Source organism: Cyprinodon tularosa, unplaced genomic scaffold (assembly GCF_016077235.1).
Source record: "Cyprinodon tularosa strain WSP-4 unplaced genomic scaffold, ASM1607723v1 ctg586, whole genome shotgun sequence".
Lineage (NCBI taxonomy): Eukaryota > Metazoa > Chordata > Actinopteri > Cyprinodontiformes > Cyprinodontidae > Cyprinodon > Cyprinodon tularosa.
The window spans coordinates 415,967-440,196 of record NW_024039325.1 but is presented as its reverse complement, the minus strand read 5'-3'; the positions used below and the strand labels follow the sequence as shown (position 1 = coordinate 440,196).

Here is a 24,230-nt window from a genome sequence, read left to right as displayed (position 1 = left end):
CCCCCCCGCCTACTTTATTTCTATAGCTCTCTTTGCTGTGTTTCTTCTAATTATTTAGTTAATTAATTACTAATTAATGATGATAGACTTCAAAGTTTGCTATAGATTCACTTTGTAAAATATTTAGCTGCTTTTCTCTTCCTCTTGTCACGGATTCTTATCAGTGGTGAGAAACCTTATATTCCTGAATTTCCCTCCACTAATGTCTTAACTGCAGTTCTACTACAAGGAGCTGCTGGTCCTGCCTGACTGGATGTGGACAGCTGCTGTCATGGTAACAGCCACACAAACAGAAACAGCTGTGGGACATCAGCGGTGACCAGGAAGTTTCTGGAAGGAAGTTCATGAGCTTCCTTTTCCTACTGAGAGCCGATGTTTACATCACTATTTCTGTTTCTGCAGGTGTTTACCTTTAACAGTGATATGAAACTCTGACCTTCACGTCAGCATCTGTACGCGACCTCTGTAGCTTCTGCAAACAGCTGTCTGTCTTCAGATGCATCATCTGCCTGAAAGCTGGCGGTTAAAGGAGGAGGTGATAATCAGGCAGATGAATTATTGAAGGTTTCAGCTTCTTCACAGAAACACATCTTCATGTTTCCACATCAAACTTTCACCAGTTGTTGTGTTCCAGAAACATGTTGTGACCGTATTACCAGACAGAGTTTGCTGTGGGTTTTCTTGGCTCATCCTGTTGGTTTTGGATGTGTCTCTGCAGGCTTTTGGGTGAATCTTGGTGAAATGACTCCAGAGGAACGTTTCTGGTTCTCCTGCGGTTGGTTCTGCTTGCTGGTGACCTCCACCTAATGGCTAAACACCGAAGCCTGCAGTGCTTTGACCTCTGACCCGCAGCCTTGTCAGCCGGCCGGCTTCAACGTCCTCCTCCTCTTCCTTTGCCCTGCGGCCCCTCCCCTGATGTGGGACAGGCTGTCGTCATGGTGACAGGGTAAACAGATGATAACAAGCACTTCGGAAAGCCGCAGAGGGCCAGAGGAGAGACGGAGACAGACGCAGGAGGACGGACAGGTAGTTGCGCTGCAGGTTTTGAAACATCTGGAGGCAGTTCAGGTGAGGATTTAGCAGCAGAAGCTTTATTTTCCAGATTTTTCTTTAGTAAGATGGTTTTAGATAGAAGAGTTTCCCTGGCGGACCCATCTGGCTATGTGCTCTGGTTGCAGTTCACAGCTCGTCTTTTCATGACTTTCTGCCTCGTTTTGATGCATTCTGCTGCTTTTATCCTGCAGAGAAGCTGGAATAGTGTTTTGTGTGTAAGAATGTGTGTGTGGGTTTGTTAGAGTGTGTGTGCATGCATGCCATCACACATGCACCAAGACAATCGCACACTGCTGCAGAGCTGCAGCTGGGAATCAAATAATAGCTCAAGTCCTGGAAGGATTTCAATGATTAAATCTGCAGATTAACATCATGGTGAACATAAAATCCCTGAGTTGATATTTTATCTGCAGGAATCTAGAGCTGCATGTAAAAAAAAAGGAAAAAGCTCTGAGGGTGCATGTTCTGCAGGGTTTGGGTCTACATCCTGTGTTCGGCTGTCACATTATTCCATCATTAGTAGATATTATTTTAGATTATCTAGCATAATAATGAACTCTCCAGGTTCACTTTGATGGTCCAGAACTGTGACACCTAGATGTTTTCTTTCTTATATTTTCAGTAGGTGTCCCGATTCCTCTGATCTTTAGGCGACTAAGATGAAGGTTTTTAAGAAGATCGTGGAAGATATGATCATTAGAAGGCGAACTGTTTGAAAAACAAGAAACTTTCTGTGTCTGAGGTCTGTATAGAGTTAATGATCACATTTGTCTAAAAGACTTTGTAGTTTTCTGACTTGATAAAGAGCAACATTTAACCCCCACCCACTGAGCCCTGCCCCCAGCTCTAACCTTCTTGGGGGCTTTCATTGGGTGAGGTGCAGGCCTGGAAGGTCACCTGTCCATCACAGGTGTGCCAGTGGTCAGGAGTCACAGAGTTCACCTGAAGCATGCAGCTGCCTTCATCATCTGGAATGTGACACCTTCATGCCAACCAGAGCAAACAGAGACGAGGAGCTAAAGCTTCTCTCTGAGTGAGCGTCATCTCCAGCTCCGGCAGAATGCAGCGTGGGATGTCACTTAGTCCAGAACCTGAACCAATACTCCCAATGCTCTCTAACTCCGCCCACTTTCCTCACATCAGCAGTCATTTTTCTGAGCCGTGCAGGTGATCAGGAGTTAAACCTTCCCCACCACCTGCAACAGAATTCAAAACAGCGGCGTTACCGTGACAACCTCTTTTAGGGTTTGCATCAACATGTGCCTGAGAAAACAGTGAGATCACATCTCAAACTCACACTCCTAAAAGACCGACGGCCACAGTCTGAATCTACGTTTAGGCTTCATGATTACTATTTAGCTTCTTCTCTAATGTTGCCAGAAATGTTAGTTTGATTGATCCACATGTGGAGGTGTTGCTGAGTTTAGGTTCCTCCTCCAGTTGCAGAACCCTTTAAGCACCGAGGGTCTTAGCTGCAAATTCCACCTGGAATTCCAGATGTGAATTAAAGCAAGTTCAGCTCCCGAACTATGAATCGGAAATACAATTGTTTGTATTTGCATGAAAGAAAGGCATTGAGGAATAATTTTCAGGTGGAACCACGATTTTAAATGTCACCATGTCTGATTTATAGGTGATTAAACAAAGAAAAAAAATTAAAAATTATTTTGCCCTGCCAAAATGTTTTCCACAAATAAAAAATGCAAAATACTAGGGATGCACGATATTGGGATTTTGGCCGATATCCGATATGCCGATATTTTAAAACTCATGTAGCCGATAACCGATATCGATACCGATGTTAAAGCTGGACAAAAATAAGTAGTCATTGAAAATAGCAGTTTTGTTATCCATTTCTGACACTTTGAAAAATAATATACTCAAATATATTTTCATATGCTGATATCAAATAGATTTTTAAAAACGCGGTATCGATCTATTTTACTTTCAAAATCTGGTGAAATTTCATCGTTCTGTTACAAACTCTGGTGATATTTTGCAAATTCTTGTGAGATTTTGTTAGTAAAATAGATCGATACCGCGTCAATATATCAACATATAAAAATATGGCAACATTTGGTGAATTTTCGGGGGATTTCGTAGCATAACGATGACATATAGCAATATTTCATTAGTAAAAGAGATTGATATGGTGTTTTTAAATGGCAATATATCAGCATATGAAGATATTGGGATATTTTAATGGATCAATATTTTTTCCCTCGTCTTTAGAAGTTTTTAAGTCTGTAAAAAAGAAGTTTTTGAGGAAGAAGAAGAAGTAGTATTATTTATTTATTTATTTTTTAGACTTTAGAAACTCAAAAGCTGATCAAATATCGGGTTAAATATCGGTGGGGTGGCCGATATTCAGTTTTAAGGCCGATACCGATAGGGGGCCGATTATATCGTGCATCCCTACAAAATACTTCTCAGACAAATATGCTGATTTCCATTATTGATAAGACAAAGACTTTGCTCCTAAGATTTAGCCGTTGTTTCATTTATATTTACCATTGAGCACATGATAATAATCACCAAACTAAAGAGAAAATAACAATAACAGAGCAAGCTTATTTACACATGTCGGTTACATCAAATGGTCGCACATTACCTCCCATCCCTCGTTGGAAAGATCTGAGCCTCTAGTTTCCAATGATGCCAGACATTGGGGGGTTGTGGCTAAAAATGAAGAGCTGCTGTTGCGTTACTCCTGCAGAGTCAGGTGGAATTTTAAATCCCATTTTAGTTGCTTACAAAGCCATAAAACAAAAAAGTATTCGTGGAAAAATAATTTTGAAACATGTTTTAGAAATGTTAAAGCCCCATTTGAAAGGCGTGTGGATGAAACACCAGGTGACTGGCCATTTCTATAAGTAGATGAACATCAGCTGGGCCCGGTACCGGGCGCGCCGGGCTTAAAGGGTTAAATGTTCTGATTGTTCGGGGACCACCTGAAGAAGCTGCTGATGAATCCTCTTTCCTGGGAAGGTTCTCCATGTTTCCATGTGTGGATAACCATCCTCTCTGTTTCTCTCCGTCCGTTTCTGAGTCCAGAACCTCATAAATTTAGCAGAAACTTGTTTCAGGCAGATCGATTTTTCCCATTTGTTTTTGAATTTCTCAAAAAAGTCAAGAAGGTTCTGGACTTTACTGAAGGACTTGAGCGTCCGAGAGTCTTCTAAGCAGCCGTCCTATACTGGAATCTCCATCTGAAGACTCTACAAACATTTACCAAAGAGAAGAGAAGGGCCAAAATAAAATAATGAAAAATATATTCTGTTTATTCAGCCCACTTTATGCTATCAGATTAGTTCTAATGAAGTGTGCTTCACATTGTCACTAGGAGAGAGCGGCGGATATAGCAAATATGGGGCCCTAGGGGAAAACAGGCAGGGGCCCCTCTGAATGGAGAACACTTAGAACAGCCCCATTCTCCAGATGTAGAAATGTTAATAGAATAGACATCCATTATCTGTTCTGGGTTGTGTCCCTCTCTTCTTGTCCCTTTTCTTCTTGTTTTCCTCTCTATGTTTTGTACTCAGCTGACTTTTCATGCTGTCTCTAAAGGAATGAAAGATTTTTTCCAAGCACTAAGCTCACTTAGCTGATTGCTCCTTCCTGTGTTTCCAAAAAGGCCAAAGTAAATAACCCAGTCCTTCTTTTCACTGTAGACAAGCCATGATCTGCTTATCTGTTCTCCATTTTTCATTTGGATGAAATAATAGCTGCATGAATCATGACAGCAGACAAGATAGAGGAGAGCAGGAGGCGGGGTTACCAATCTACTCGCTCTGGAGAGCAGAGTTCGCTGCTTTTAGATGTTGTCTCCAAAGTCTCCAGTAGCAGAAAAAAGTCTCTAGATTTGGCGCTAGGAGCTTTTTAGAAATCAAAGTGCTAGAGGGGTCTGAAAAGTGGCTAAATATAGCGACTAAAGCGCTAAGTTGGCAACACTGCTCTTTGCATGGTTTGTTTTCAAATGGTTTGCTGCTGTCTGTTTGGACCTTTCTGAACATGTGCAGCAAATGGACTGATCCAATATGGTGGACACTGAGGGGGGGGGGGGGGGGGGGGGGGGGGGCTGAGACACAGGATTATCAGCATTCTGATGGCTTTTTAGCAAAATAATTTTGATCATAAACATAGTTAATGTGCATAAATAAGTAATAGCTGCATTTACTATGCATGTAAAAGGAGTTTAATGGGGCCCCCAGGAACTTGGGGCCCTAGGCAACTGCCTAGTTTTGCCTAATGGTAAATCTGCCATTGCTGGAAGCCTTCTGGCTGCTGTTGATCCTCATGGCGGCTTCACTGAACTCAGGTCTGCTTGTCCTTTAAGTTCAGCAGATATCATCTCATCATGGCAGAAAGTGCGGACGTGGAGCAGCTCCTTACGGCCTTCAGGAAGTTCTCTGTTTACGGAGACCCAAAGGCAACCGGAAAGGAGCTGACTGGGAAGACCTGGGTAAAGCTGTGCAAAGACTGCAAGATCATCGACGGCAAGAATGTCACCAGTACGGATGTGGACATTGTCTTCTCTAAAGTCAAGTGAGTCTGCGTCTCTCATCTACATCAGTTCCTTCTCACTGGAGTCAGAACGTTTGGGTCCAAAAGCAGTTTTTATTCAAGAACACATTTCACTAAATATTTGGATTTAATCTGATTATTCATAGAGTAGCACTCAGACGTTTTCATGCATTTTATTTCCACCATGGAGGCGTTCTTTCTGGCAGTCTATTATCTGGAGGATCTTGACAAAAAAAGGTCCAAGGCTGAAAGTGTTCAAGTGACAGATGAAGGTTTTTGGTGAGAAGCTTGAACTTGATTTTTCAGACAGAGGACGGCTCGGGTCATCACCTATGAGGAGTTCCAGCGAGCTCTGGAAGAACTTGCTCCAAAGAGGTTTAAAGGTCAAGCTAAAGAGGAGGCGCTGCAGTCCATTTACAAGCTTGTGGAGGGTCAAGAACCAACCAGTGTTGGAGTGACGGTAAGCCTTCTGATGTAGACCATCATGAAGATGTTTCCTGCTCTTTTTAAATCACTAAACTCTGGTTTGATTTCCATTCACTCCTAAGTTACAGACTAAAAAAGATTAAGAACTCTATAAGTACTTTGGTCAATAATGATCGGGTCCTAAACCAGCATCAGCAATCGATAAGGAGCAAACATGATCTGAAGTTCTTCCACTTTCAGACTGAATGCATTTTATGTTTAAAGCAGAGCATTGGGGTTAGGTGACGTTCTCACAGAAGCTTAGGGAATATTCAACATGTAGTTTGACAAATTCCAGTCTGACTTTTTAATATTTGTTTTTGGCAGTGGTGTCCTCCTTCGTCATCTCCCATTACAGTCGTAGCCATTGAAAATTTCCCCACTTTCCTTGATGGGTCCTAAGCTGGTCCTTGGCTCATCCTACGGTGGTCCTAAGCTGGTCCTAGGCTGGTCCTTGGCTGGTCCTAGGCTGGTCCTTGGCTGGTCCTAAGCTGGTCCTTGGCTGGTCCTAAGCTGGTCCTTGGCTGGTCCTAAGCTGGTCCTTGGCTCATCCTACGGTGGTCCTAAGCTGGTCCTAGGCTGGTCCTTGGCTGGTCCTAAGCTGGTCCTTGGCTCATCCTACGGTGGTCCTAAGCTGGTCCTAGGCTGGTCCTTGGCTGGTCCTAAGCTGGTCCTTGGCTCATCCTAAGGTGGTCCTAAGCTGGTCCTTGGCTGGTCCTAAGCTGGTCCTAAGCTGGTCCTAGGTTGGTCCTAAGCTGGTCCTTGGCTCATCCTAAGCTGGTCCTAAGCTGATCCTAGGCTTGTCCTAAGCTGGTCCTTGGCTGGTCCTAAGCTGATCCTAGGCTGTTCCTAAGCTGATCCTAGGCTGGTCCTAAGCTGATCCTAGGCTTGTCCTAAGCTGGTTCTTGGCTGGTCCTAAGCTGATCCTAGGCTGGTCCTAAGCTGATCCTAGGCTGGTCCTAAGCTGGTCCTTGGCTCATCTTAAGCTGGTCCTAAGCTGGTCCTAAGCTGGTCCTTGGCTGGTCCTAAGCTGGTCCTTGGCTGGTCCTTGGCTGGTCCTAAGCTGGTCCTTGGCTCATCCTACGGTGGTCCTAAGCTGGTCCTAGGCTGGTCCTTGGCTGGTCCTAGGCTGGTCCTTGGCTGGTCCTAAGCTGGTCCTTGGCTGGTCCTAAGCTGGTCCTTGGCTGGTCCTAAGCTGGTCCTTGGCTCATCCTACGGTGGTCCTAAGCTGGTCCTAGGCTGGTCCTTGGCTGGTCCTAAGCTGGTCCTTGGCTCATCCTACGGTGGTCCTAAGCTGGTCCTAGGCTGGTCCTTGGCTGGTCCTAAGCTGGTCCTTGGCTCATCCTAAGGTGGTCCTAAGCTGGTCCTTGGCTGGTCCTAAGCTGGTCCTAAGCTGGTCCTAGGTTGGTCCTAAGCTGGTCCTTGGCTCATCCTAAGCTGGTCCTAAGCTGATCCTAGGCTTGTCCTAAGCTGGTCCTTGGCTGGTCCTAAGCTGATCCTAGGCTGTTCCTAAGCTGATCCTAGGCTGGTCCTAAGCTGATCCTAGGCTTGTCCTAAGCTGGTTCTTGGCTGGTCCTAAGCTGATCCTAGGCTGGTCCTAAGCTGATCCTAGGCTGGTCCTAAGCTGGTCCTTGGCTCATCTTAAGCTGGTCCTAAGCTGGTCCTAAGCTGGTCCTTGGCTGGTCCTAAGCTGGTCCTTGGCTGGTCCTTGGCTGGTCCTAAGCTGGTCCTTGGCTCATCCTACGGTGGTCCTAAGCTGGTCCTAGGCTGGTCCTTGGCTGGTCCTAGGCTGGTCCTTGGCTGGTCCTAAGCTGGTCCTTGGCTGGTCCTAAGCTGGTCCTTGGCTGGTCCTAAGCTGGTCCTTGGCTCATCCTACGGTGGTCCTAAGCTGGTCCTAGGCTGGTCCTTGGCTGGTCCTAGGCTGGTCCTTGGCTGGTCCTAGGCTGGTCCTTGGCTCATCCTAAGGTGGTCCTAAGCTGGTCCTAAGCTGGTCCTAAGCTGGTCCTAGGTTGGTCCTAAGCTGGTCCTTGGCTCATCCTAAGCTGGTCCTAAGCTGATCCTAAGCTTGTCCTAAGCTGGTCCTTGGCTGGTCCTAAGCTGATCCTAGGCTGTTCCTAAGCTGATCCTAGGCTGGTCCTAAGCTGATCCTAGGCTTGTCCTAAGCTGGTCCTTGGCTGGTCCTAAGCTGATCCTAGGCTGGTCCTAAGCTGATCCTAGGCTGGTCCTAAGCTGGTCCTTGGCTCATCTTAAGCTGGTCCTAAGCTGGTCCTAAGCTGGTCCTTGGCTGGTCCTAAGCTGGTCCTTGGCTGGTCCTTGGCTGGTCCTAAGCTGGTCCTTGGCTCATCCTAAGGTGGTCCTAAGCTGGTCCTAGGCTGGTCCTTGGCTGGTCCTAAGCTGGTCCTTGGCTCATCCTAAGGTGGTCCTAAGCTGGTCCTTGGCTGGTCCTAAGCTGGTCCTAAGCTGATCCTAGGTTGGTCCTAAGCTGGTCTTTGGCTCATCCCAAGCTGGTCCTAGGCTGGTCCTAAGCTGATCCTAGGCTGGTCCTAAGCTGGTCCTTGGCTCATCCTAAGCTGGTCCTAGGCTGGTCCTAAGCTGGTCCTAGGCTGGTCCTAAGCTGGTCCTTGGCTCATCCTAAGCTGGTCCTAGGCTGGTCCTAGGCTGGTCTTTGGCTCATCCTAAGCTGGTCCTAGGCTGGTCCTAAGCTGATCCTAGGCTGGTCCTAAGCTGGTCTTTGGCTCATCCTAAGCTGGTCCTAGGCTGGTCCTAAGCTGATCCTAGGCTGGTCCTAAGCTGGTCCTTGGCTCATCCTAAGCTGGTCCTAGGCTGGTCCTAGGCTGGTCCTTGGCTGGTCCTAAGCTGATCCTAGGCTGGTCCTAAGCTGGTCCTAGGCTGGTCCTAAGCTGGTCCTAGGCTGGTTCTAGGCTGGTCCTTGGCTGGTCCTTGGCTGGTCCTAGGCTGGTCCTTGGCTGGTCCTAAGCTGGTCCTTGGCTGGTCCTAAGCTGGTCCTTGGCTGGTCCTAAGCTGGTCCTTGGCTCATCCTACGGTGGTCCTAAGCTGGTCCTAGGCTGGTCCTTGGCTGGTCCTAAGCTGGTCCTTGGCTCATCCTACGGTGGTCCTAAGCTGGTCCTAGGCTGGTCCTTGGCTGGTCCTAAGCTGGTCCTTGGCTCATCCTAAGGTGGTCCTAAGCTGGTCCTTGGCTGGTCCTAAGCTGGTCCTAAGCTGGTCCTAGGTTGGTCCTAAGCTGGTCCTTGGCTCATCCTAAGCTGGTCCTAAGCTGATCCTAGGCTTGTCCTAAGCTGGTCCTTGGCTGGTCCTAAGCTGATCCTAGGCTGTTCCTAAGCTGATCCTAGGCTGGTCCTAAGCTGATCCTAGGCTTGTCCTAAGCTGGTTCTTGGCTGGTCCTAAGCTGATCCTAGGCTGGTCCTAAGCTGATCCTAGGCTGGTCCTAAGCTGGTCCTTGGCTCATCTTAAGCTGGTCCTAAGCTGGTCCTAAGCTGGTCCTTGGCTGGTCCTAAGCTGGTCCTTGGCTGGTCCTTGGCTGGTCCTAAGCTGGTCCTTGGCTCATCCTACGGTGGTCCTAAGCTGGTCCTAGGCTGGTCCTTGGCTGGTCCTAGGCTGGTCCTTGGCTGGTCCTAAGCTGGTCCTTGGCTGGTCCTAAGCTGGTCCTTGGCTGGTCCTAAGCTGGTCCTTGGCTCATCCTACGGTGGTCCTAAGCTGGTCCTAGGCTGGTCCTTGGCTGGTCCTAGGCTGGTCCTTGGCTGGTCCTAGGCTGGTCCTTGGCTCATCCTAAGGTGGTCCTAAGCTGGTCCTTGGCTGGTCCTAAGCTGGTCCTAAGCTGGTCCTAGGTTGGTCCTAAGCTGGTCCTTGGCTCATCCTAAGCTGGTCCTAAGCTGATCCTAAGCTTGTCCTAAGCTGGTCCTTGGCTGGTCCTAAGCTGATCCTAGGCTGTTCCTAAGCTGATCCTAGGCTGGTCCTAAGCTGATCCTAGGCTTGTCCTAAGCTGGTCCTTGGCTGGTCCTAAGCTGATCCTAGGCTGGTCCTAAGCTGATCCTAGGCTGGTCCTAAGCTGGTCCTTGGCTCATCTTAAGCTGGTCCTAAGCTGGTCCTAAGCTGGTCCTTGGCTGGTCCTAAGCTGGTCCTTGGCTGGTCCTTGGCTGGTCCTAAGCTGGTCCTTGGCTCATCCTAAGGTGGTCCTAAGCTGGTCCTAGGCTGGTCCTTGGCTGGTCCTAAGCTGGTCCTTGGCTCATCCTAAGGTGGTCCTAAGCTGGTCCTTGGCTGGTCCTAAGCTGGTCCTAAGCTGATCCTAGGTTGGTCCTAAGCTGGTCTTTGGCTCATCCCAAGCTGGTCCTAGGCTGGTCCTAAGCTGATCCTAGGCTGGTCCTAAGCTGGTCCTTGGCTCATCCTAAGCTGGTCCTAGGCTGGTCCTAAGCTGGTCCTAGGCTGGTCCTAAGCTGGTCCTTGGCTCATCCTAAGCTGGTCCTAGGCTGGTCCTAGGCTGGTCTTTGGCTCATCCTAAGCTGGTCCTAGGCTGGTCCTAAGCTGATCCTAGGCTGGTCCTAAGCTGGTCTTTGGCTCATCCTAAGCTGGTCCTAGGCTGGTCCTAAGCTGATCCTAGGCTGGTCCTAAGCTGGTCCTTGGCTCATCCTAAGCTGGTCCTAGGCTGGTCCTAGGCTGGTCCTTGGCTGGTCCTAAGCTGATCCTAGGCTGGTCCTAAGCTGGTCCTAGGCTGGTCCTAAGCTGGTCCTAGGCTGGTTCTAGGCTGGTCCTTGGCTGGTCCTTGGCTGGTCCTAAGCTGGTCCTAGGCTGGTCCTTGGCTGGTCCTAAGCTGGTCCTAGGCTGGTCCTAGGCTGTTCCTTGGCTGGTCCTAAGCTGATCCTAGGCTGGTCCTAAGCTGGTCCTAGGCTGGTCCTTGGCTGGTCCTAAGCTGATCCTAGGCTGGTCCTTGGCTCATCCTAAGCTGGTCCTAAGCTGGTCCTAAGCTGGTCCTAGGCTGGTCCTTGGCTGGTCCTAAGCTGGTCCTAGGCTGGTTCTAGGCTGGTCCTAGGCTGGTCCTAAGCTGGTCCTTGGCTGATCCTAGGCTGGTCCTTGGTGGGACCTTGGCTGGTCCTAGGCTGGACCTTGGCTGGTCCTAGGCTGGTCCTAGGCTGGTCCTGAGCTGATCCTAGGCTTGTCCCAGGCTGGTTCTAGGCTGGTCCTAGGCTGGTCCTAGGCTGGTCCTAAGCTGGTCCTTGGCTCATCCTAAACTGGTCCTAAGCTGGTCCTAGGCTGGTCCTTGGCTGGTCCTAAGCTGATCCTAGGCTGTTCCTAAGCTGATCCTAGGCTGGTCCTAAGCTGATCCTAGGCTTGTCCTAAGCTGGTCCTTGGCTGGTCCTAAGCTGATCCTAGGCTGGTCCTAAGCTGATCCTAGGCTGGTCCTAAGCTGATCCTAGGCTGGTCCTAAGCTGATCCTAGGCTTGTCCTAAGCTGGTCCTTGGCTGGTCCTAAGCTGATCCTAGGCTGGTCCTAAGCTGATCCTAGGCTGGTCCTAAGCTGATCCTAGGCTGGTCCTAAGCTGGTCCTTGGCTCATTTTAAGCTGGTCCTAAGCTGGTCCTAAGCTGGTCCTTGGCTGGTCCTAAGCTGGTCCTTGGCTGGTCCTTGGCTGGTCCTAAGCTGGTCCTTGGCTCATCCTACGGTGGTCCTAAGCTGGTCCTAGGCTGGTCCTTGGCTGGTCCTAGGCTGGTCCTTGGCTGGTCCTAAGCTGGTCCTTGGCTGGTCCTAAGCTGGTCCTTGGCTCATCCTACGGTGGTCCTAAGCTGGTCCTAGGCTGGTCCTTGGCTGGTCCTAAGCTGGTCCTAGGTTGGTCCTAAGCTGGTCCTTGGCTCATCCTAAGCTGGTCCTAAGCTGATCCTAGGCTTGTCCTAAGCTGGTCCTTGGCTGGTCCTAAGCTGATCCTAGGCTGTTCCTAAGCTGATCCTAGGCTGTTCCTAAGCTGATCCTAGGCTGGTCCTAAGCTGATCCTAGGCTTGTCCTAAGCTGGTCCTTGGCTGGTCCTAAGCTGATCCTAGGCTGGTCCTAAGCTGATCCTAGGCTAGTCCTAAGCTGATCCTAGGCTGGTCCTAAGCTGATCCTTGGCTCATCTTAAGCTGGTCCTAAGCTGGTCCTAAGCTGGTCCTTGGCTGGTCCTAAGCTGGTCCTTGGCTGGTCCTTGGCTGGTCCTAAGCTGGTCCTTGGCTCATCCTAAGGTGGTCCTAAGCTGGTCTTAGGCTGGTCCTTGGCTGGTCCTAAGCTGGTCCTTGGCTCATCCTAAGGTGGTCCTAAGCTGGTCCTTGGCTGGTCCTAAGCTGGTCCTAAGCTGATCCTAGGTTGGTCCTAAGCTGGTCTTTGGCTCACCCTAAGCTGGTCCTAGGCTGGTCCTAAGCTGATCCTAGGCTGGTCCTAAGCTGGTCCTTGGCTCATCCTAAGCTGGTCCTAGGCTGGTCCTAAGCTGGTCCTAGGCTGGTCCTAAGCTGGTCCTTGGCTCATCCTAAGCTGGTCCTAGGCTGGTCCTAGGCTGGTCTTTGGCTCATCCTAAGCTGGTCCTAGGCTGGTCCTAAGCTGATCCTAGGCTGGTCCTAAGCTGGTCTTTGGCTCATCCTAAGCTGGTCCTAGGCTGGTCCTAAGCTGATCCTAGGCTGGTCCTAAGTTGGTCCTTGGCTCATCCTATGCTGGTCCTAGGCTGGTCCTTGGCTGGTCCTAAGCTGATCCTAGGCTGGTCCTAAGCTGGTCCTAGGCTGGTCCTAAGCTGGTCCTAGGCTGGTTCTAGGCTGGTCCTTGGCTGGTCCTTGGCTGGTCCTAAGCTGGTCCTAAGCTGGTCCTAAGCTGGTCCTAGGCTGGTCCTTGGCTGGTCCTAGGCTGGTCCTAGGCTGGTCCTAGGCTGGTCCTTGGCTGGTCCTTGGCTGGTCCTAAGCTGGTCCTAAGCTGGTCCTAAGCTGGTCCTAGGCTGGTCCTTGGCTGGTCCTAAGCTGGTCCTAGGCTGGTCCTTGGCTGGTCCTAAGCTGATCCTAGGCTGGTCCTAAGCTGGTCCTAGGCTGGTCCTAAGCTGATCCTAGGCTGGTCCTAAGCTGGTCCTTGGCTCATCTTAAGCTGGTCCTAAGCTGGTCCTAAGCTGGTCCTTGGCTGGTCCTAAGCTGGTCCTTGGCTGGTCCTTGGCTGGTCCTAAGCTGGTCCTTGGCTCATCCTAAGGTGGTCCTAAGCTGGTCCTAGGCTGGTCCTTGGCTGGTCCTAAGCTGGTCCTTGGCTCATCCTAAGGTGGTCCTAAGCTGGTCCTTGGCTGGTCCTAAGCTGGTCCTAAGCTGATCCTAGGTTGGTCCTAAGCTGGTCTTTGGCTCATCCCAAGCTGGTCCTAGGCTGGTCCTAAGCTGATCCTAGGCTGGTCCTAAGCTGGTCCTTGGCTCATCCTAAGCTGGTCCTAGGCTGGTCCTAAGCTGGTCCTAGGCTGGTCCTAAGCTGGTCCTTGGCTCATCCTAAGCTGGTCCTAGGCTGGTCCTAGGCTGGTCTTTGGCTCATCCTAAGCTGGTCCTAGGCTGGTCCTAAGCTGATCCTAGGCTGGTCCTAAGCTGGTCTTTGGCTCATCCTAAGCTGGTCCTAGGCTGGTCCTAAGCTGATCCTAGGCTGGTCCTAAGCTGGTCCTTGGCTCATCCTAAGCTGGTCCTAGGCTGGTCCTAGGCTGGTCCTTGGCTGGTCCTAAGCTGATCCTAGGCTGGTCCTTGGCTGGTCCTAGGCTGGTCCTAAGCTGGTCCTAGGCTGGTTCTAGGCTGGTCCTTGGCTGGTCCTTGGCTGGTCCTAGGCTGGTCCTTGGCTGGTCCTAAGCTGGTCCTTGGCTGGTCCTAAGCTGGTCCTTGGCTGGTCCTAAGCTGGTCCTTGGCTCATCCTACGGTGGTCCTAAGCTGGTCCTAGGCTGGTCCTTGGCTGGTCCTAAGCTGGTCCTTGGCTCATCCTACGGTGGTCCTAAGCTGGTCCTAGGCTGGTCCTTGGCTGGTCCTAAGCTGGTCCTTGGCTCATCCTAAGGTGGTCCTAAGCTGGTCCTTGGCTGGTCCTAAGCTGGTCCTAAGCTGGTCCTAGGTTGGTCCTAAGCTGGTCCTTGGCTCATCCTAAGCTGGTCCTAAGCTGATCCTAGGCTTGTCCTAAGCTGGTCCTTGGCTGGTCCTAAGCTGATCCTAGGCTGTTCCTAAGCTGATCCTAGGCTGGTCCTAAGCTGATCCTAGGCTTGTCCTAAGCTGGTTCTTGGCTGGTCCTAAGCTGATCCTAGGCTGGTCCTAAGCTGATCCTAGGCTGGTCCTAAGCTGGTCCTTGGCTCATCTTAAGCTGGTCCTAAGCTGGTCCTAAGCTGGTCCTTGGCTGGTCCTAAGCTGGTCCTTGGCTGGTCCTTGGCTGGTCCTAAGCTGGTCCTTGGCTCATCCTACGGTGGTCCTAAGCTGGTCCTAGGCTGGTCCTTGGCTGGTCCTAGGCTGGTCCTTGGCTGGTCCTAAGCTGGTCCTTGGCTGGTCCTAAGCTGGTCCTTGGCTGGTCCTAAGCTGGTCCTTGGCTCATCCTACGGTGGTCCTAAGCTGGTCCTAGGCTGGTCCTTGGCTGGTCCTAGGCTGGTCCTTGGCTGGTCCTAGGCTGGTCCTTGGCTCATCCTAAGGTGGTCCTAAGCTGGTCCTTGGCTGGTCCTAAGCTGGTCCTAAGCTGGTCCTAGGTTGGTCCTAAGCTGGTCCTTGGCTCATCCTAAGCTGGTCCTAAGCTGATCCTAAGCTTGTCCTAAGCTGGTCCTTGGCTGGTCCTAAGCTGATCCTAGGCTGTTCCTAAGCTGATCCTAGGCTGGTCCTAAGCTGATCCTAGGCTTGTCCTAAGCTGGTCCTTGGCTGGTCCTAAGCTGATCCTAGGCTGGTCCTAAGCTGATCCTAGGCTGGTCCTAAGCTGGTCCTTGGCTCATCTTAAGCTGGTCCTAAGCTGGTCCTAAGCTGGTCTTTGGCTCATCCTAAGCTGGTCCTAGGCTGGTCCTAAGCTGATCCTAGGCTGGTCCTAAGTTGGTCCTTGGCTCATCCTATGCTGGTCCTAGGCTGGTCCTTGGCTGGTCCTAAGCTGATCCTAGGCTGGTCCTAAGCTGGTCCTAGGCTGGTCCTAAGCTGGTCCTAGGCTGGTTCTAGGCTGGTCCTTGGCTGGTCCTTGGCTGGTCCTAAGCTGGTCCTAAGCTGGTCCTAAGCTGGTCCTAGGCTGGTCCTTGGCTGGTCCTAAGCTGGTCCTAGGCTGGTCCTAGGCTGGTCCTAGGCTGGTCCTTGGCTGGTCCTTGGCTGGTCCTAAGCTGGTCCTAAGCTGGTCCTAAGCTGGTCCTAGGCTGGTCCTTGGCTGGTCCTAAGCTGGTCCTAGGCTGGTCCTTGGCTGGTCCTAAGCTGATCCTAGGCTGGTCCTAAGCTGGTCCTAGGCTGGTCCTAAGCTGATCCTAGGCTGGTCCTAAGCTGGTCCTTGGCTCATCTTAAGCTGGTCCTAAGCTGGTCCTAAGCTGGTCCTTGGCTGGTCCTAAGCTGGTCCTTGGCTGGTCCTTGGCTGGTCCTAAGCTGGTCCTTGGCTCATCCTAAGGTGGTCCTAAGCTGGTCCTAGGCTGGTCCTTGGCTGGTCCTAAGCTGGTCCTTGGCTCATCCTAAGGTGGTCCTAAGCTGGTCCTTGGCTGGTCCTAAGCTGGTCCTAAGCTGATCCTAGGTTGGTCCTAAGCTGGTCTTTGGCTCATCCCAAGCTGGTCCTAGGCTGGTCCTAAGCTGATCCTAGGCTGGTCCTAAGCTGGTCCTTGGCTCATCCTAAGCTGGTCCTAGGCTGGTCCTAAGCTGGTCCTAGGCTGGTCCTAAGCTGGTCCTTGGCTCATCCTAAGCTGGTCCTAGGCTGGTCCTAGGCTGGTCTTTGGCTCATCCTAAGCTGGTCCTAGGCTGGTCCTAAGCTGATCCTAGGCTGGTCCTAAGCTGGTCTTTGGCTCATCCTAAGCTGGTCCTAGGCTGGTCCTAAGCTGATCCTAGGCTGGTCCTAAGCTGGTCCTTGGCTCATCCTAAGCTGGTCCTAGGCTGGTCCTAGGCTGGTCCTTGGCTGGTCCTAAGCTGATCCTAGGCTGGTCCTTGGCTGGTCCTAGGCTGGTCCTAAGCTGGTCCTAGGCTGGTTCTAGGCTGGTCCTTGGCTGGTCCTTGGCTGGTCCTAGGCTGGTCCTTGGCTGGTCCTAAGCTGGTCCTTGGCTGGTCCTAAGCTGGTCCTTGGCTGGTCCTAAGCTGGTCCTTGGCTCATCCTACGGTGGTCCTAAGCTGGTCCTAGGCTGGTCCTTGGCTGGTCCTAAGCTGGTCCTTGGCTCATCCTACGGTGGTCCTAAGCTGGTCCTAGGCTGGTCCTTGGCTGGTCCTAAGCTGGTCCTTGGCTCATCCTAAGGTGGTCCTAAGCTGGTCCTTGGCTGGTCCTAAGCTGGTCCTAAGCTGGTCCTAGGTTGGTCCTAAGCTTGTCCTTGGCTCATCCTAAGCTGGTCCTAAGCTGATCCTAGGCTTGTCCTAAGCTGGTCCTTGGCTGGTCCTAAGCTGATCCTAGGCTGTTCCTAAGCTGATCCTAGGCTGGTCCTAAGCTGATCCTAGGCTTGTCCTAAGCTGGTTCTTGGCTGGTCCTAAGCTGATCCTAGGCTGGTCCTAAGCTGATCCTAGGCTGGTCCTAAGCTGGTCCTTGGCTCATCTTAAGCTGGTCCTAAGCTGGTCCTAAGCTGGTCCTTGGCTGGTCCTAAGCTGGTCCTTGGCTGGTCCTTGGCTGGTCCTAAGCTGGTCCTTGGCTCATCCTACGGTGGTCCTAAGCTGGTCCTAGGCTGGTCCTTGGCTGGTCCTAGGCTGGTCCTTGGCTGGTCCTAAGCTGGTCCTTGGCTGGTCCTAAGCTGGTCCTTGGCTGGTCCTAAGCTGGTCCTTGGCTCATCCTACGGTGGTCCTAAGCTGGTCCTAGGCTGGTCCTTGGCTGGTCCTAGGCTGGTCCTTGGCTGGTCCTAGGCTGGTCCTTGGCTCATCCTAAGGTGGTCCTAAGCTGGTCCTTGGCTGGTCCTAAGCTGGTCCTAAGCTGGTCCTAGGTTGGTCCTAAGCTGGTCCTTGGCTCATCCTAAGCTGGTCCTAAGCTGATCCTAAGCTTGTCCTAAGCTGGTCCTTGGCTGGTCCTAAGCTGATCCTAGGCTGTTCCTAAGCTGATCCTAGGCTGGTCCTAAGCTGATCCTAGGCTTGTCCTAAGCTGGTCCTTGGCTGGTCCTAAGCTGATCCTAGGCTGGTCCTAAGCTGATCCTAGGCTGGTCCTAAGCTGGTCCTTGGCTCATCTTAAGCTGGTCCTAAGCTGGTCCTAAGCTGGTCCTTGGCTGGTCCTAAGCTGGTCCTTGGCTGGTCCTTGGCTGGTCCTAAGCTGGTCCTTGGCTCATCCTAAGGTGGTCCTAAGCTGGTCCTAGGCTGGTCCTTGGCTGGTCCTAAGCTGGTCCTTGGCTCATCCTAAGGTGGTCCTAAGCTGGTCCTTGGCTGGTCCTAAGCTGGTCCTAAGCTGATCCTAGGTTGGTCCTAAGCTGGTCTTTGGCTCATCCCAAGCTGGTCCTAGGCTGGTCCTAAGCTGATCCTAGGCTGGTCCTAAGCTGGTCCTTGGCTCATCCTAAGCTGGTCCTAGGCTGGTCCTAAGCTGGTCCTAGGCTGGTCCTAAGCTGGTCCTTGGCTCATCCTAAGCTGGTCCTAGGCTGGTCCTAGGCTGGTCTTTGGCTCATCCTAAGCTGGTCCTAGGCTGGTCCTAAGCTGATCCTAGGCTGGTCCTAAGCTGGTCTTTGGCTCATCCTAAGCTGGTCCTAGGCTGGTCCTAAGCTGATCCTAGGCTGGTCCTAAGCTGGTCCTTGGCTCATCCTAAGCTGGTCCTAGGCTGGTCCTAGGCTGGTCCTTGGCTGGTCCTAAGCTGATCCTAGGCTGGTCCTAAGCTGGTCCTAGGCTGGTCCTAAGCTGGTCCTAGGCTGGTTCTAGGCTGGTCCTTGGCTGGTCCTTGGCTGGTCCTAAGCTGGTCCTAGGCTGGTCCTTGGCTGGTCCTAAGCTGGTCCTAGGCTGGTCCTAGGCTGTTCCTTGGCTGGTCCTAAGCTGATCCTAGGCTGGTCCTAAGCTGGTCCTAGGCTGGTCCTTGGCTGGTCCTAAGCTGATCCTAGGCTGGTCCTTGGCTCATCCTAAGCTGGTCCTAAGCTGGTCCTAAGCTGGTCCTAGGCTGGTCCTTGGCTGGTCCTAAGCTGGTCCTAGGCTGGTTCTAGGCTGGTCCTAGGCTGGTCCTAAGCTGGTCCTTGGCTGATCCTAGGCTGGTCCTTGGTGGGACCTTGGCTGGTCCTAGGCTGGACCTTGGCTGGTCCTAGGCTGGTCCTAGGCTGGTCCTGAGCTGATCCTAGGCTTGTCCCAGGCTGGTTCTAGGCTGGTCCTAGGCTGGTCCTAGGCTGGTCCTAAGCTGGTCCTTGGCTCATCCTAAACTGGTCCTAAGCTGGTCCTAGGCTGGTCCTTGGCTGGTCCTAAGCTGATCCTAGGCTGTTCCTAAGCTGATCCTAGGCTGGTCCTAAGCTGATCCTAGGCTTGTCCTAAGCTGGTCCTTGGCTGGTCCTAAGCTGATCCTAGGCTGGTCCTAAGCTGATCCTAGGCTGGTCCTAAGCTGATCCTAGGCTGGTCCTAAGCTGATCCTAGGCTTGTCCTAAGCTGGTCCTTGGCTGGTCCTAAGCTGATCCTAGGCTGGTCCTAAGCTGATCCTAGGCTGGTCCTAAGCTGATCCTAGGCTGGTCCTAAGCTGGTCCTTGGCTCATTTTAAGCTGGTCCTAAGCTGGTCCTAAGCTGGTCCTTGGCTGGTCCTAAGCTGGTCCTTGGCTGGTCCTTGGCTGGTCCTAAGCTGGTCCTTGGCTCATCCTACGGTGGTCCTAAGCTGGTCCTAGGCTGGTCCTTGGCTGGTCCTAGGCTGGTCCTTGGCTGGTCCTAAGCTGGTCCTTGGCTGGTCCTAAGCTGGTCCTTGGCTCATCCTACGGTGGTCCTAAGCTGGTCCTAGGCTGGTCCTTGGCTGGTCCTAAGCTGGTCCTAGGTTGGTCCTAAGCTGGTCCTTGGCTCATCCTAAGCTGGTCCTAAGCTGATCCTAGGCTTGTCCTAAGCTGGTCCTTGGCTGGTCCTAAGCTGATCCTAGGCTGTTCCTAAGCTGATCCTAGGCTGTTCCTAAGCTGATCCTAGGCTGGTCCTAAGCTGATCCTAGGCTTGTCCTAAGCTGGTCCTTGGCTGGTCCTAAGCTGATCCTAGGCTGGTCCTAAGCTGATCCTAGGCTAGTCCTAAGCTGATCCTAGGCTGGTCCTAAGCTGATCCTTGGCTCATCTTAAGCTGGTCCTAAGCTGGTCCTAAGCTGGTCCTTGGCTGGTCCTAAGCTGGTCCTTGGCTGGTCCTTGGCTGGTCCTAAGCTGGTCCTTGGCTCATCCTAAGGTGGTCCTAAGCTGGTCTTAGGCTGGTCCTTGGCTGGTCCTAAGCTGGTCCTTGGCTCATCCTAAGGTGGTCCTAAGCTGGTCCTTGGCTGGTCCTAAGCTGGTCCTAAGCTGATCCTAGGTTGGTCCTAAGCTGGTCTTTGGCTCACCCTAAGCTGGTCCTAGGCTGGTCCTAAGCTGATCCTAGGCTGGTCCTAAGCTGGTCCTTGGCTCATCCTAAGCTGGTCCTAGGCTGGTCCTAAGCTGGTCCTAGGCTGGTCCTAAGCTGGTCCTTGGCTCATCCTAAGCTGGTCCTAGGCTGGTCCTAGGCTGGTCTTTGGCTCATCCTAAGCTGGTCCTAGGCTGGTCCTAAGCTGATCCTAGGCTGGTCCTAAGCTGGTCTTTGGCTCATCCTAAGCTGGTCCTAGGCTGGTCCTAAGCTGATCCTAGGCTGGTCCTAAGTTGGTCCTTGGCTCATCCTATGCTGGTCCTAGGCTGGTCCTTGGCTGGTCCTAAGCTGATCCTAGGCTGGTCCTAAGCTGGTCCTAGGCTGGTCCTAAGCTGGTCCTAGGCTGGTTCTAGGCTGGTCCTTGGCTGGTCCTTGGCTGGTCCTAAGCTGGTCCTAAGCTGGTCCTAAGCTGGTCCTAGGCTGGTCCTTGGCTGGTCCTAAGCTGGTCCTAGGCTGGTCCTAGGCTGGTCCTAGGCTGGTCCTTGGCTGGTCCTTGGCTGGTCCTAAGCTGGTCCTAAGCTGGTCCTAAGCTGGTCCTAGGCTGGTCCTTGGCTGGTCCTAAGCTGGTCCTAGGCTGGTCCTTGGCTGGTCCTAAGCTGATCCTAGGCTGGTCCTAAGCTGGTCCTAGGCTGGTCCTTGGCTGGTCCTAAGCTGATCCTAGGCTGTTCCTTGGCTCATCCTAAGCTGGTCCTAAGCTGGTCCTAAGCTGGTCCTAGGCTGGTCCTTGGCTGGTCCTAAGCTGGTCCTAGGCTGGTTCTAGGCTGGTCCTAGGCTGGTCCTAAGCTGGTCCTTGGCTGATCCTAGGCTGGTCCTTGGTGGGACCTTGGCTGGTCCTAGGCTGGACCTTGGCTGGTCCTAGGCTGGTCCTAGGCTGGTCCTGAGCTGATCCTAGGCTGGTCCCAGGCTGGTTCTAGGCTGGTCCTAGGCTGGTCCTTGGCTGGTCCTAAGCTGGCCCTAAGCTGATCCCAAGCTGATCCCAGGCTGGTCCTTGGCTGGTCCTAAGCTGGCCCTAAGCTGGTCCTAAGTTGGTCCTAGGCTGGTCCTAGGCTGGTCCTAAGCTGGTCCTTGGCTCATCCTAAGCTGGTCCTAAGCTGGTCCTAGGCTGGTCCTAAGCTGGTCCTAAGCTGATCCTAGGCTGGTCCTAAGCTGATCCTAGGCTGGTCCTTGGCTCATCCTAAGCTGGTCCTAAGCTGGTCCTAAGCTGGTCCTAGGCTGGTCCTAGGCTGGTTCTAGGCTGGTCCTAGGCTGGTCCTAAGCTGGTCCTTGGCTGGTCCTTGGCTGGTCCTAAGCTGGTCCTAGGCTGGTTCTAGGCTGGTCCTAGGCTGGTCCTAAGCGGGTCCTAGGCTGGTCCTAGGCTGGTCCTAAGCTGGTCCTAGGCTGGTCCTTGGCTGGTCCTAAGCTGGTCCTAGGCTGGTTCTAGGCTGGTCCTAGGCTGGTCCTTGGCTGGTCCTAAGCTGATCCTAGGCTGGTCCTAAGCTGGTCCTAGGCTGGTCCTTGGCTGGTCCTAAGCTGATCCTAGGCTGGTCCTTGGCTCATCCTAAGCTGGTCCTAAGCTGGTCCTTGGCTGGTCCTAGGCTGGTTCTAGGCTGGTCCTTGGCTGGTCCTTGGCTGGTCCTAAGCTGGTCCTAAGCTGGTCCTAAGCTGGTCCTAGGCTGGTCCTTGGCTGGTCCTTGGCTGGTCCTAAGCTGGTCCTAAGCTGGTCCTAGGCTGGTCCTTGGCTGGTCCTAAGCTGGTCCTAGGCTGGTTCTAGGCTGGTCCTAGGCTGGTCCTTGGCTGGTCCTAAGCTGATCCTAGGCTGGTCCTAAGCTGGTCCTAGGCTGGTCCTTGGCTGGTCCTAAGCTGATCCTAGGCTGGTCCTTGGCTCATCCTAAGCTGGTCCTAAGCTGGTCCTTGGCTGGTCCTTGGCTGGTCCTAGGCTGGTTCTAGGCTGGTCCTAAGCTGGTCCTAGGCTGGTCCTAAGCTGGTCCTAAGCTGGCCCTAAGCTGATCCTAGGCTGGTCCTAAGATGGTCCTTGGCTGGTCCTAAGCTGGTCCTAAGCTGGTCCTTGGCTGGTCCTTGGCTGGTCCTAGGCTGGTTCTAGGCTGGTCCTAAGCTGGTCCTAGGCTGGTCCTAAGCTGGTCCTAAGCTGGCCCTAAGCTGATCCTAGGCTGGTCCTAAGATGGTCCTTGGCTGGTCCTAAGCTGGCCCTAAGCTGATCCTAGGCTGGTCCTAAGATGGTCCTTGGCTGGTCCTAAGCTGGTCCTAAGCTGGTCCTAAGCTGGTCCTTGGCTGGTCCCCTACAATTCCTTGTTAATCATCAATATTTGTGCAATATTCTGTCATGTCTTAATTTACCAGCGTTAGATATTTTGTTGGGTTTCATACCAAGAAATTTTTGCCAAAGCAATGTGGCCCTAAACTCTTTATTAGTTTGGTTCCAACTTTATCAGGGACGTTTTTTCTAACCCGTTCACACAAGACTTTTCAAACTAAACATGAAATATCTGAACTTAGTGAAGCATTTTGATTCACCTTAAATTCGTTGAAAAGACTTTTTAACCAACATCAACCACAAAACTGACCACTTATTACCTTTTTAATAGTTTCATTTTCTCTTCTGCATTTACATTAATATGTAGACTATACGTGTTTTGGACCTTTTGGCTCTTCTTGGAAAATAAATCCTAATCGTTAATGAGATCTTCCCTGCTTAAATATTCAATTCTATTCAGTTTATTTCTATAGCTCCAATTCACATCATGTCATCTCAGGTCACTTTCCAGTTCACTGGAAAACAGGCCAAGCTCCAACATCTAGAAACAAAGGTGTTGATGGCAGCAGCACAGCTGATATTTCTCTCCAGGATGGAGTCACAGCCAAACAGGAACAGACCAGATGAAGCTACTATGAGAAAAAGCAGAGAGAGCAGAACGTTAGAGATTGAACTAATTAAAAGATCTGCCTCCCATTCTACTTTTAGAAATTCTAGGAACCACTAGTAAACCTGCAGATTGAGAGCGAAGTGCTCTGTTAGGAACATAAGGAACAATCAGATCTCTGATATCAGATGGAGCTTGGCCATTTAAGGCTTTATATGTGAGAAGGAGGATTTTAAATTCTATTCTGGATTTAACAGGAAGCCAATGAAGAGAAGCCAGGATAGGAGAGATATGATCTCTCTTTTTCATTTTCATCTAAAGATAACGATCCATATAAACAGAATCAAGAATTTTGCTTTTGCTCAAATTCAACTTCTTCAAGACCTTTCTTTGACCTAAAAGTATCTACTGCATAGAGAGGACGCAGAATTAATGCATACACTGTAAGATTTTTTTGCCCTTTTCAGGCTGATTCTCTACTTTTGAGAGAATTTGTTCAATCAGACCGAGTTTCAGCCTCAACATGCGTCCTTCATCGTGTATTATACAGGGGTTAACGGAGGGCCAGCAGCCTCTATCAACCACCTTCCGATCGGGAATCCTGAGGTCGGCAGAAAATCAAACATGCTTGAAATTCAGTCAGCCCTCATGAGCTGGTCGTGGGCAGGTTCTAGGCTGGTCCTAGGCAGGTTCTAGGCTGGTCCTAGGCTGGTCCTAGGCGGGTCCTGAGCTGATCCTAGGCTGGTCCTAGGCTGGTCCTTGGCTGGTCCTAAGCTGTTCCTAAGCTGGTCCTAGGCTGGTCCTTGGCTGGTCCTAAGCTGGCCATAAGCTTATCCTAAGCTGATCCTAGGCTGGTCCTAAGCTGGCCTCTTTCTTCTGAAGCAGAGCTACGAGCACTGCGTATGTGCAAACAAGGAAATTCTTCTTCCAGATTGACGAGTCCGACCTGCAGCATCTCTCAGAGTTGGGTCAGGAATGTGGTTTTTGGCCGCGCAGTGTGAGATCAATCTTTGTGAGCTGTGAACTTTTATACCCTGTGCTTTTGTCGCACAGTTTGAGCCGTAGCTGAGAACAATGTTTTAAAATATCGTACAGTGTACGCCCGGCTTTACTTTTCATCTGATTCACTTCCTGTCCTTTTTGTCTTTCAGAAAGTGGCGAAGACAGCCGCAGTGGACCGTCTGACCGACCCGTCCCGTTACACAGGATCCCACAAGGAGCGCTTTGATGACAGCGGCCGGGGAAAAGGCCGTGAAGGCCGGGAAGAGATCGTAGAGAACACGGGCTACGTAAACGCGTACAAGAACGCTGGAACGTATGACAGCAAAGTAAAGCCTGAGAAGTAAAGACACACCCCTGCTGGAAGTTTGGAGGAGGTGCAGGTCTCCTACTATGGCACTGCGACTGGACCAAACCCTGAACTGTGATCATGTGGATGTGTGTGTGGGTGGGTGTGTGAGTGTGTGGGTGTGTGTGGGTGAAAGTACTGCACAGAGCTGAAGTCTTATCACCTGCACCCAGGATAAGGTAACAGTGATACTGTAAAGATGCAAGAACAGATCCCCAATCCCCCCCCCCCCCCCCCCCCATTGCTCATCCAATATGGAGACTTCAATTTAATTTCACCTTAAAGTACCGTTATAGAAATAACTCAAAACTCTCATTTTGCCCAGT

At 51.8% G+C, this 24,230-nt stretch overlaps 1 protein-coding gene across 2 annotated transcripts; it reads left to right on the top strand.

Annotated features, from left to right (window-relative positions):
• Positions 1-910: 910 nt before the first annotated feature.
• Positions 911-24,054, top strand: tppp3 (tubulin polymerization-promoting protein family member 3). Of its 2 annotated transcripts, none has more exons than XM_038306578.1 (4): positions 911-1,068; positions 5,390-5,598; positions 5,884-6,037; positions 23,708-24,053. In XM_038306578.1, the coding sequence occupies exons 1-4, from the start codon at positions 955-957 to the stop codon at positions 23,900-23,902; spliced, it is 672 nt and encodes a 223-aa protein (XP_038162506.1). In that variant the 5' UTR covers positions 911-954; the 3' UTR covers positions 23,903-24,053. The 2 variants fall into 2 exon arrangements, with proteins under 2 accessions (XP_038162506.1, XP_038162507.1); XM_038306579.1 differs by having other exon boundaries at positions 960-1,068; positions 5,395-5,598; positions 23,708-24,054.
• Positions 24,055-24,230: the final 176 nt, after the last annotated feature.

Excerpts from the sequence above, each read along its gene's own strand:
- tppp3 (XM_038306578.1), top strand. The coding sequence starts at position 955 with ATGATAACAAGCACTTCGGAAAGCCGCAGAGGGCCAGAGGAGAGACGG. Across the intron at positions 1,069-5,389 it reads AACATCTGGAGGCAGTTCAG|TTCAGCAGATATCATCTCAT; the intron begins GTGAGGATTTAG and ends TTGTCCTTTAAG. Across the intron at positions 6,038-23,707 it reads CAACCAGTGTTGGAGTGACG|AAAGTGGCGAAGACAGCCGC; the intron begins GTAAGCCTTCTG and ends TTTGTCTTTCAG.